General features: G+C 37.7%; 1 protein-coding gene across 1 annotated transcript in view; it reads right to left on the bottom strand.

Moving 5' to 3' along the window:
- LOC132913833 (cuticlin-3) overlaps positions 1-13030 on the bottom strand; it is a 69034-nt gene that overhangs the window by 28874 nt on the left and 27130 nt on the right. Inside the window, exon 4 of the mRNA XM_060972451.1 lies at positions 5148-5362. Coding sequence (XP_060828434.1) covers positions 5148-5362 — 215 coding nt within the window. The remainder of the gene's footprint in view (positions 1-5147; positions 5363-13030) is intronic.

Below are 13030 nucleotides of genomic sequence, written 5' to 3'. Positions count from 1 at the left end.
GTAAGATGTATAAATGGAATAGGGAAGCCGGTGCAAATAGAGATATGATGCCATTAATGAGTAACGCAAGCTGGCAACGGTGTTATTTGCATGCTTATGCGAACATCCGATGCCGGTTTTAGCCTGCCACGGATCGGTTTACGAAACGCTCGCGGTTACATTGACTAGTGCAAGATTCTGGCCGCTCTATTCCTCTTGATTTTACTTAAAATTGGCCAGGCAAATTAGCTTTTCTGATACTTCTCCGTAATTTGACTCCGAGTTGGCAGAAACAAATATTTGAATGGAATAAAACAAGTAACTTTTTCATACACTATACTTTGGTCATTTGCGAAATTTCACGTGAATAGAAAATGGAATGTTAATCCTCTAACTGTCGTCCATAAGTCACGGGACACTTGGCAACTTTTAAATAGAAACTCCTATAAATTATGTTCGCAATGGGCGTTTTAAGAACGTAGTATAGTTTAACTTTTCTTATGATACGTGCGATTGATAAGCGTTAAGTTCATTTTATAATTCCATATCCATTTATGCTTATCCTAAGTGTACCAAACTTCCAATAACTTATAGAGGGAAATGTACAGGTTGGTTTTACAGGAACAAAGTGTTTGCAAGATAACGGGACGCAGTATTGAAATGGTACGGAACGAAACAGCGACCTAATATGGTCAAGCTGGGCCAACGAATTCGTTGCTTACGCAATCGCTTCCAATTAAGAATCTTTCTTTGTGTGTTGGTCCACTCCATTATGTAACGTAATGAAAAAGGAATAATATATTTATCTTTATGAACTCCATTAAGCACACCTTGATGTTAAAAGTATTATATACCTTTGCTCGAAAATCAAAGGTAACTGAAATTCTAGTACTTTCAAATTAGAATGTATATATATCAATAGTAATTCGTAATATTTTCATACTTTGAGAAAATACATATTAACGACAACTTCCTCGGATAAAATCGTGCTGACGATAATGAATTTCTTAAATAATGAAGCTCTATAATGCCTGACATTTACAAAGTTACCAATATTTTTATTGCATATCAATATTTAAAAATAAATTTTATCGTGCCATAATATAAGCTAATAAACGATAAAATCCCCTTGAATCTTTCTACCTACAATTTTGTAACTAAATTATATTTTATTAAAAATAAGCAAGTATTCGGATACTTTTAAGCGGCGGAGTAGGTAGGATATCGATGGTTGGTCGTAATAGTTTGCAAAAGCACCGGCATATCGTAAAACTGTTTATTTTACGATCCATGGAAGCGAGCAAACGAGGATCGCTATCGTCCAGGATGCCAAGAAACTGCCCACAGTCCCTTTAACGCCCACAACGATCACCAGGAATCAGCAGAGAGGTCAAAGACTCTCTGTTTTACCTTCTTCGATGCTCTTGGTGATCGTACCGTATTCTTCTTACGAGACAAATTGTTCCCTTCGGCATCCTGGCCCTTAAATTATGCAGACCCTCGTGCACCGCACAGACATTACTATTAACCGGAACCTTTGTCCTCTTTAATCAAGCGTACCTGCTTTTAGAATAACCTTTAGGTACACTATCGTCTGCAAGTATTTCGATTCTTCCAAATTATTGCAATTAAATAAAGGTCGTTCTCTTTGTTGTTCTGAGCTCATCCTGCAGGCGAAGTCAGAGAGATTCTATACTACGACACCAAAGAAAATATGGAATAACAAAATTTTACTGGAGGTCCTATATCTTTGAGGAAGCCAAGTTTGAAAAATTGTCAAGTATACGTGAATTCACCTAATTTTCAGCTTGCGATTTAACAAATTTTTTAATCCCGATTATGGCAAGATACAAAATAATTGGGAATAAAAAAACGTCTTTTTTTATTATGACGTAAAGGGAAAATAAAAATATCAATTTTTTAATCTAATTGCGTTAGGTGTCCAAGTACTTTTGAACGGCAGTCTATTTCACTGAACTCTTGTTTAGAAAATGTTTATCTAGTAAGATACGATTCGGCCCAATCTCCCTGATTCTTTCATCAAAGAGGTTTTTCTTAGAGACTGAATTATCCAGACTCTGGCTTTATAAATCAAAACTAATCAGCAGGTGTCGAGAGTTTTCTTGGCCAAAAATGCGAAAGATCGATCGTGATTACGATCTTCGCCAAGCGCTTTCATCATCAATATGCCAAGCTATATTCGCTCGAGAATCCTCGCAATTATTATCCGATGATCCATGATGCTGGGTACATAGGTTTAAGCTTGGTGTAGAATTCTTCTGTGTTTCAATTTTAGTCTTGTTTTATCAAAGTATAATTAATATGTTTCAACATTTCTTTTACGTTTTCGTTGAATCGAACAGATTTATTAAATGAACTGGATGGACAGCGATTCAAATGACTCACAAAGCTATTTCAGCCTTCCTGAATTAAAAACATACGATGTCAAACACACAGCAAAATTAAAAGTAAATAAATGTTTCGTACTATTATCGTTATATACTCATCATAGAATTCTTCCAAGAACTAGGATTAGTTTTTGCATCATTCTCTGCATAAATAGCGACGGTAAAGTCAAAAGGATTCAAGATGAGTACAGATAAGGAAAGACTAGTTCTGCCATTTGCTACGATCACATCTCGTAAATACATTCGATTAGTACGCCTCAAGTGTTCCGTGAAATGTTAGACCGCACCGAGGAGCGAGAGGTTTTTCACTGTTCGATGAATATTTTATATCCCTCGAATAGTATTGTAGATTCGTATCGTGGTGAACCACAACGCTCGCAAAACCTAAGGAATCAAGCATTTCGTAAATCGATCGAGCACCGGTCAATTTCTTTTCCTCGATTTTGCATGGAACCCATTGTCTCTGGACAGGGCAACGCCCAGGAATGGTGAACACGGAAGAGATAATTATAGCGTGTCTCTTTCCGCGTTCAACTACATTCTGATTTTCTCATACCAGCTTGCGCTGAATATTTAACAAATTTCTTTTAACTGATGAAGCTAAACATACCAGACCAATCAGAAACCAAATGTATGATGTATATGTAGCATACTGGAGAGTGAAATTGTTCAAAATAGTTTGGTCGAGTATATGTTATAAACGTGTTTCTTTTTGATAAGATTCATCTCACATTTTAGTGCATTATGCGTTCTTTACAAAAATCCCTTTATATAATATCTGATAATGAGAAATTTGCTCCTCTTAGGGTTAACTCAGCTGCACTCTATACAATTATTTGTTGTTTTTCTATCGTTTAAAAATTCCTTTGGCTTCAGGAAATTACGGTAAAACCGTTACTAATTTACATACATGATTTTTTGTTTCAATTTCATATTTAAGTTTCCCTTGATCCATTAGAAATTCCTTTACTTATCAAGACAAGAATGAGATTGGGATTTAAGAATTCGAAGGCTCGAGGACCAAACCAAAGAATTATCGGTTAAAAACCCCGAAAAAAGTCGGAATCAGCGAGTGGGTAGATGTATCTTGCGTCTTACATCTTCTGGTTGGATTGAAAATCGTGATCGGCCAGTTCATTATCGGCAAATGGTGGAAGGAGCCAGTGTTCCGTTAAGGACACCAAGAGCACGCGTTTGCATGCGCACGGTATATCGCTGACATGAGGCGTAACAGCGTTAGTCTGCTGCTGGCATACTACGTATCTCTTGCAACGCTCGTAAGAAGAAGGCCGTAAGTCCGGTCACATAACGGTCCAGTTATGGTATAGCGAGGAAGCGATCTCTCGCCTCGACACACGATTCCCTCGTTACACGAACCAGCCCTCCTCTACCACTCTGTATTTCCCTTCTTCCCTTCTTTTTTTCTTTTTTCCGCCATTCACCTTCCACACGCCGCGATTCTTCTCAAGTTCACTTCTTCACACGATCAATAATATTGCAAATGTCGCAAAGTATCGACAGCTGATCGTATGTGGATCACATCGAAGGATTGGAGTTGAATATTAATAAAAATTTGGATATTTCGCCATTCAAGCGTCAATAACGTTAAGTGGTGGGGATATCGACGATAGTATTGGTCGTATGCGATCGAAGTATAATATTTTTAATTAATAAATGCGGATATTTACAAAGCATTGTGCTTCAACTTCTAAACTTTTGCCAGTGACGAGGTAGCACAGGGTAACCATTAATTTTCCCTCAACAAGTGAAAGTTTTATCGCTTTTAAAAGCTATCGAAACGTATTGCAATTAATTTTTAAATAATTGGAAAAGTACTACTGTTTGCGCGGTCTTTAAGCCGCGGACAAGTGTTTCAACTGATTCTAAAATAATTGGGAATATCGGATCGATGATATTATTGCGAATCTATATTTACGATATGGTGTCAATATTATTGATCATGTGCGAACCCCTTTAGCTAAAGCTCTTCTCTCGCCTCAAAGCTCCTCTTCTTGTCGGGTAGTCACGCGTACATTCACGCCTCCGCAGTTTTTTTTCACCCGGTGCACAGTGTACGTGGACGTCGAGTCGCATGAGCGATCGTGATCGTTGATCGAGCTTCCTCGTGCTCGGATACCGTAGACATATTCCACTTCTTTTGCTCTGATCTCTTACGTAATCTTCTTTCACGTCCAGAGACTTGCGTCGCGTTCTTTCGCGTATCACGATTAGTCAACTCATCGGAGTTTTTGACTGGGACGAGAAAAGAACATAATTCGATGCACGGAACACTGTAACGATGATTTGACATAGGCTTTTTGTCGGTTACGGGATACTATGGTGGAGCACCGCATTCTTCAATCATTTTGTTTGAATTATTCTCGAGAGATGGCAATTGCTCATTTAACTTACAATCTTTTAACATGGGAAAGTTGTTTCAAAAAGGAACTTAATTGGTCCATTATTCTATTAATTCATTAGTTTAAACATTTTCGTTTTATTTATTCCTCCGAGAAATGATAATTGCTTATTTAACTTACAATCTTGTAACATTGAAAAATCGTTTAAAAAAGGAACGTAATTGGTCCATTATTCCATTCATTCATGAGTTCAAACAGTTTTGTTTTAGTTAATCCCCTAAGAAATGATAATTGCTTATTTGACTTACAATCTTCTAACATGGAAAAATTGTATCGAGGAGGAACTTAATTGCTTTAATGATGCTGTGAATTAATTTCTGTATTAATTTTGCTGACTTACCAGCTCGGTGGGCATGGTGTTGCAAGACCTGAGGGGCAGATTGTAGGTTATAGGGGTGCGTTGGCTTCTGTACTCTTGCAAGCAAGAGCTGTTCTTCGACAACCCCCGCGGATACACCAAACCATGGAAATCCGTGTTACCCTCCGTCGAAATGTGGACGATTATCGACTCGCTCGCACACTCGATCTGCACGGTGCTTGCTATCGCAGCGGTTGCTGAAAAATTGCAAAAGCATTGGTATTTCGCTTGTTATTGGTAGATACTTAGTCACTACATTTGGATAATTCTTGGTCTACTTTTTAACGCGCGCTGTGCCAGTGAAAGGAACGAAAATGGTTTCAAATTAGTCAGAAGTGGAGCGCCGTAACATCGACTCGAATTTGATAATTTTGCAATTTCCAAAAGCATGTACCAGTAAAATTAAATACTAGTAGAAATAAACGCTAGAAGACTGGTAGTTTCTCAGAAATCGGTAGTTCCGTGTAAAGACAGATACTTTGGTTCTTACATATTTCCAATGTGGTTCTTCTCGGTCAATCTTTTAGCCAACTTTCCATAAAGAATTCTCTGCTATGTTTAACTGTAAATCGCAGTTAGGTATGAATGATATAACGGTGCTGTTGGCCGATCAATTACAAACAGTTCGCACTTTTATCATCGGCAACAAGTCGTGTTCAATCGGAGCGTCACATCGTCCGATTAGGATCTCTTCCTACTCGGTCACTGACTGTCTGATACCACGAGTCTGGCACGATAATTTGTTATTGGTAATTCGGTCCACGTTTGTTCGGTCAGCGAGCCGCTAGCTTCGAGTTTAATAACCTCCAGTTCTTATGAATTTTCGACTCGTATTCAGGTTAAAAACAACAGTCACCCATTCCTTGAACGATCGTTATTATAGTGTGACAAAAACTGAGCTATATAATCCTTCCAAGTTTCCTTTTTCTTATGCATGTACATTGTTTACTGTTCTCGTTTAGGCAACGATACTCGCGTAATAATCAAATGCGTATTAATTAGGTGGCTTTTGTAGTTGTTTAATTAGGTATCGATGTATATATATCAATATCCCTGCTCATAATCATTACATTTATATTCATAATAGGAAGTAAATCTGAGAAGTTAAGATACGAGGAAGTTATCAAAATTTGCACTGTATTTTTTAAAGATTAACAGTGATTAGTATTTGCTTGATAATCTAGGAGGATCGATATCGCATTTTATATATCATCGTGATATTATTACAGATGTAGCAAACAGAGTTCATTCACCGTTTTTTACGGGATTTGCCGTGAAAAGGAGGAAAGCGTACCGTTTCTTTCTTCGCCCAAGAAAATCTCGCAATTTATCAACAACTTATTCTATAACCTGCTATCAGACACAGGTCTAAGTGCGTTCACCCTGAAGTAACTCTTTTATACTTAGCTAATTGTTAAACGAACAGCCATGCCAGTTTCGCAAGCTATACAATCATTATTCCATTAATGCGAAAAAGAGTTATCATTAGACTATAGATCTTCGTTAAAATTTACAAATATAAGGGTATCCAGAACATATTACGAAATACACGAACATATGCATATAAAATATCTGAAATAAAGTACTTGTTCAAAGCGTGGATATGAACAAGTATCTGGAATCTAATTATCACAAAATATAAATTAGAATGAACCACGTTCTTGAATCATCCGGTAGTCATATGCATAAAAGATAAGAGCATAAACACATTTTAACAACTAAACACTTTTAAGCCTTTGAAATTTTCCATAGACGGATAACATTCACGTTTCCCTGAATTTGTACGCGTGAAAAGCGAAAAAACTACGCGACATCTTAAAAGTATCGTTATTATAAAACACGATGACGCTGGTTATTGAAATAACTCGTTTAAAAATAAATTCCCCTCTTTAAACCGAGAGTATCCCTCGATTAATCCGCGAGTGATTAACGGCATCGTCGTTTAGAGAATTACCGTCGTGGAGTCAGGCGAACGAAATGACAATGATCATCTTTGGTTTAGCATTATCGTCTTGACGATGGGGAAACAATGATGAGAGAGTCGTGAACTTGACTCATCGCGGCATCTTTTTCTTACCCGAAGAGTCAATGAGATCTTGGCTAATTTAATTCTTAATACTCGTTGCATCCGCCAAAGGAAACGTCTCTCTGTGAACAGACTTGATCGACGAGCAATAAAAGGATCAAGCTACGACGTGTATCGAAAGGAAACGCGACCGGTAAATGCCAGATAAGGAGACCAATTTTTCCATTAGAGATCGGCGATTTAATGAAATTCTATTAGACTTAATGGCATCAATTTGCTCGAGGAACTCTGAGATTTTCATAAATCCGTTTCCTATACTTCTCTTTTGCAAAGATTCTAGCTTTCGATATCAGTATTATAGGAGCCTAACTGTGTTCGGTGTACTTGCGTACTATTCAAAGTTACGTAAGCGTAAAGATAGCGAGTCCACGCGAGAACTCTATTACAGTAGTAAATAACTAAGTAAGTCAAGGAATTGTGTTGAAGATTTTTCCCCGACGCTTTCTACAGGGTGTTTCATGCTACTGGGCCAAGTTATGCCTAAGAAATGATAGAAGGTAGAAGATAAAACGTAATTATTTTCAATAATAGACGATCCCAGTCTTGCACGATTGCACGATTGTAATAATAAATATGTAGATACCAGTAAAATTGTACAAGTTACCAGTATTAAAAAATAGAATTTACGATAAGAATTCTATTATTTATTCACGTTAAATTATCTGTTAAATTATAAAATATATTAAATTTCATTTTTTATTCTCTAAATCTAGAAAAACTAACAAGCACCTATGAAAATCGATCAAGTGACAAACGATGAAGCGTCAAAATTAGCAGATACACATTCTCTCTTCGCAGAAAAATCCTCGTGCTTGACACTTGCGTCATTCGCCATTTCAACTCCTCCGTTCTTCGAAACGTTCAATATCGAATAGTGACTCTCTGATTTCCTCTTTCCTTTCTTCAAAACGTGTTGAAAAAAAGGGCAGCGACGAGCATATTTCTCGGAACAGTGGCTCGAGTCGTGAGCCAGCAATTTAATAAGAATCTCTTCGTTCCTGGAAAGAATCGATGAACCGAGCGTGCAGAATCCTCTCGTTTTTCCATTGTCCTTTGCCTTAGATCCGCCACAGGGGAGCAACGATGAAAAACTAAAAAGAAATAACTTGGAAGCGCGAAGCAAAGATGGTTTTCGGTCGACGACCTCTCGGAATCTCGCGTTTACCGGCTTTTTTGATCGTTCTTCGATACTTCCTTCGACTTTCTGATCACTCTATATACATAGTGACTATTATTGACTCAGCTAACCGAGTGTTACGAGAGCAACGGTGGATTTTCGCGTGCGACTAATTGGCTGTGTTTGCCGGCGGGAAACGTTTGTATAATCTTCGAAGAGAACGATACCGCGATTGCGCGCCTGGGAAAGGGTTGTCAACCTTAAATGTCCCTGCGACCGAGCTAATCACTTCTTCCTTAATCACCGTCCTCCTTGTTTCGTTAATTGAAACGCGTCGCGCAAAGCATCTGCTTTTCACGTTCGATCATTGTTGGATAAGATCATATACAGTGTCTCACGTACCTGGAACCTAAATATTACAACGCCTCTTGATCTCATACAAAGTGTCGTAATTCTAGATTATCAAAGAACCATCTACTAGAGAAAAATTTATCTCTGTGTTATAGAAACGTATCGTACACAAATTTCTTTATTTGAATTTCTTTATGTAACTATACCATTTTCAGGGAAAATTCCTATATGTATATTACATGGATGATTATTAAAAGCTGATGTCGAAGCTTCATTTTTTCATACAAGATAAAGATCCAGACTGCACGGTAAAATTTTATCAGTGTAGTCACGATACTCGTATCTCATCGAAATCCTAATAAAATTTCACAATCTTTCATATAACGTGTACAATATACATATATTCATAAAATAATTGTTTACGAATCTTCAAATATTTTCCTGAGCCATTGTATATCGAGTGTTGCTTGCCGTGTATTCTTTCACACTGTTTACCAACCTGATGGATAGTTATCGACTAGCACCAATGGAAAAATCTCATAAAAATTCTCAAACGAACGCCGAGATGTAATTGTGAGGCAAATAAAAAGACATGCAAAAATCCTCTTCTCTGTGTGTGTGTGTGTGAGAGAAAGAGAGAGTCGTTCGTATGTTAAATCGGAGACACGTGCGCTCGGTGTGTAAGTCACGCCGGAAGTAGAGGGTACTTGACCTTAGGGCTTGCTTTCCTGCACGTACAGCACATCGTAGGTAAATCTCAGGATGAGCGTGCAGAAAAACCGCTCGACCACGTGTTCTCCCTTCGATTTCCCTTTCTTTCTCTTCCTTTCCTTCTCTTTCTCTCAACTTCATTTCCTCTCCGACATCTGAGTCATCCTAGAGGTCTCGCGAGGTGAAACAAAGGCGTGTACGGAGTGGCAATTTGCAAACGACACGCGAATCATGCGGTTTCCGGTACCGAGCTCTTCTCTCGTCTTCTTTCCCTCTTTCGTTGGAATAAAGGTACGTTGCGTGACAAGGGAACGAGAAACGCGTTCTTTACATACTTTTCCTGGTACTTTAGCCTTTGAAATTTATTTATACGTGCAAGGTGTTTCAAATAGTTGGAGTTTCAAAAATTTCCGAAATACGTAGCACTCGTCAGAAAAATGTCTGAATGAATCGACAAATTACAAATTACAGACTATAGATTATTACAGAATTTTACAATTTTATCAAGTAGGATAATCAGTTGACTCGTGATTTTCAAAATATTCTTTTACAACTTGATTTGTATTCCTGTTTCTTCGTTACCAAACTTGACGTTATTAAGTAGAACGATATATTGGTGCTGATAAGTTATAGGTTAGTAATTTTATGAGTTTAATCGTGTCAGGCTAGCCGGGGGAATAAAGTGAATTCATCGCGGTGACAGGAAGTTGTACAGCCGACGATTGATTACGTTACCGATATGTTATTCCGCTCATGTTCATCGCGGTGCATTAAAATCTCAAGCACGGAAGTCGCAGAGCTGTTGCATAACTGTGCGTCCCACCGAGTCAGCTTTTGGATATCTCGCTCGCCTAAATATTTTCCAACATTTTGTAATGCGTAATTTCTTTTGAAAAGATTCCCCTCTAATGTCACAATTTATCCCATGCAATTGCAATTCGCATTTACGTTATTACCTAAATACCCACAAGCATAATACATATTATATAACTGAGATACCTTTATTCGTATACGAACGATTATGATTCACATAACGTTTTCGCAATCTCGAATTATTAAAAAGTTTTTCATATTTTCTATTTCGAAATATGTATTTCGGGTTGTTGCATTCGCTAAATTATTTGAAATTAGTACGCATTCTTAGTTTCAAATTTCTCATAAATAACAATGTAGACATCTCCAGTTTAATTACCACGAATTGTGTGTCAAAAATTCTTTCAAACTTGAAACTAATCGTTTCTTCACTGCGCAGTTTCGAATGCGATTTTGAATTTACCAACGAGCATAATTGCGAAGGAAACGGGTTAACGAGCCGAAATTCAGTAAGGCGCGAATCTGCATAATCGGCGAACCGTCTCGTTGCGGTCTCCGGCATTACGAAACCACGGTATTTTGAACGCCTGCCAAGAAATTAGGAGAGGATGCGCCCAGTAGGCGAGCAATTTGCATATCGCGCGCCGCTGGTCACCTGCTAATGGAGTTCTTTTTGGGAAAATTTCCAAGTGTATTTTCCTTGAAATACCTTATATACAGAAAGTTATAAATTTTGAAATATTTCGTATACGTACTACGAATCGAACAATTTTCGAATTATATTACTTTTCAAAGATTCCTATCTTCTTTAAAAGAAATCATACGCCAGTGATGTGTGGCGATAGTTGGGTAAAAATAAAAAGCAGTAGACACATTCTTGAGCAGTTAGCGAGGAAATTCCGTTAGACTCGTAAAAATCGTTTCCATTGGCTTCCTTTTCGCGTTATAACTGTCATATTGCACGCGACTCGCGTCTGCATCCTCCGCAACGTGATCCCGCTAACAACCGGAAACTCTAGCAACGTTATGTTCACCGATTAACAGACTTTGGTATACTTGTTCAATTCGATGATCGTAAACTTCGTTCTCGAGCATATTATTCTTTCTAATTTAAAAGAATTTCATTTATCTTTTTTTCCCTTTTATCTTTGAGTTATTCGAAACGGGTAATCGTTCTTCAATGCTGTTGTCCAGCAACAACTTCTCGAGTCTTGCAACTTTATCGTTGCAGCAATAGAAACGGAGAATATATTTTTCTGAACACACAAAGCATACAAGTATGCGTGTCGTTCCGCCTGAAGACGTTAAACAATGGTTTGATCATACGTGTTGGCGGGACTGGAAATTGCAAATACCTCTTCTAAAACCGCAAGGGTAGATTTTCATTCTCCAATTTTCTTTATCGAACTTCCACATAAATTTCAAATTCTAAGATAAAAATGGAATTTCCATTTTATTATCCTTTATCAAGCCCTTTACTATGGTCTGTTGATAATGAATTCACTATGAAACATCATTTTACCCTCATTAATCGTACATATTTCCGACGATACAAGCGGATAATTGCTGATTTTGTCGTTGAGATTGCCAGATTACTCATTTTTATTTAATATTTTATTCAAAACATACTGTGATTTCAGCTTAAATAATCTCGTTAGAAGGATCTTAGATGGTCATTGTTACAACACCGTGTCAAATTATGTACATAATGTTGACGTATTACGCATATAGTCTGCAAATAATCTGCAGCTGTAGTACACGAATAATATTATATTTTAAATACAACTTTCATTTTCTACAGCTCGAGTTTGTTTAAATATTATATGAAATTTCCAAAGATTTGACGTAAATTTTCCTGAAAATGCACGAACATCTTTACTGTACACGTAATATCGCTTTAAGTACAATCTCTGCTTTTCTACTTTTTCCACCTAAACGTATGAAATTTCTGAGAAGGAAACAGAAATTCCAAGATGCTATTACCAGCGTGTCATAATTGGTACACGCGGAATGCTATGTTTATTAGGAGCCGGCTCTTCCGGTTAGATCTCACCGTTTTCCGTTAAGTCGCAGCTTCTCCTTTTGCCACGCTCCTCCCTGAAGATAATCGTTGCAATTATTCGTAACTTGGTCGCGTAATATCCGTCCGTGGAGCGGCGTAACAGCTGGAAAGGCAACTTCGCGGAATAATCAAGCACAGTTAATAAATCTCTCGGTCGCTTTCCGCGTAATTAACCTTGCGAATACCATTCGAACGTCGTCTTCGTGCTGTCTCGATACCGTCTCATTTGCGATGCATCTCTCTACCAATCCCGTATTTCATTATACTTGCGTGTTTTTCCGACCATCGCATCCACTCGACATTATTTACCAACATCAAACGTTGTTTGATTCATGAATATATTCGTAACGAAGCAACAGAAGCACTTTTTCACTTCGTTCAAATATCTTTGGCTTTTTCGAGCTCATTTTCTTCTTTCTCTTTTGTCCTTCAAACGACAACTGCTCGGCATTACAAGAATATCTAGAATCTTATTAATCTTCTTCCACGTTCGTTATTCGCATTTGTTTCATTCCCGAATGCATATTATAACACGTATCACGTCATTTATTTTATATTTTTCGATATGTTAATTATACGCTGAACATCTTATCTTCAAAATTTCCTATAAATAGATACGCAATCCAGTGATAGCGTGACCGAGATGAGGCCCCATACAAAATATACGGGTGTCCAGGTCGAGTTTATTATTCTACTTGCATAAGCCGCGAACGTGTCCGGTGTTT

This window comes from Bombus pascuorum, chromosome 13 (genome assembly GCF_905332965.1).
Source record: "Bombus pascuorum chromosome 13, iyBomPasc1.1, whole genome shotgun sequence".
In the NCBI taxonomy this organism is placed as follows: domain Eukaryota; kingdom Metazoa; phylum Arthropoda; class Insecta; order Hymenoptera; family Apidae; genus Bombus; species Bombus pascuorum.
The sequence above is the reverse complement of the archived record's forward strand: the minus strand, read 5'-3'. Positions and strand labels throughout refer to the sequence as shown.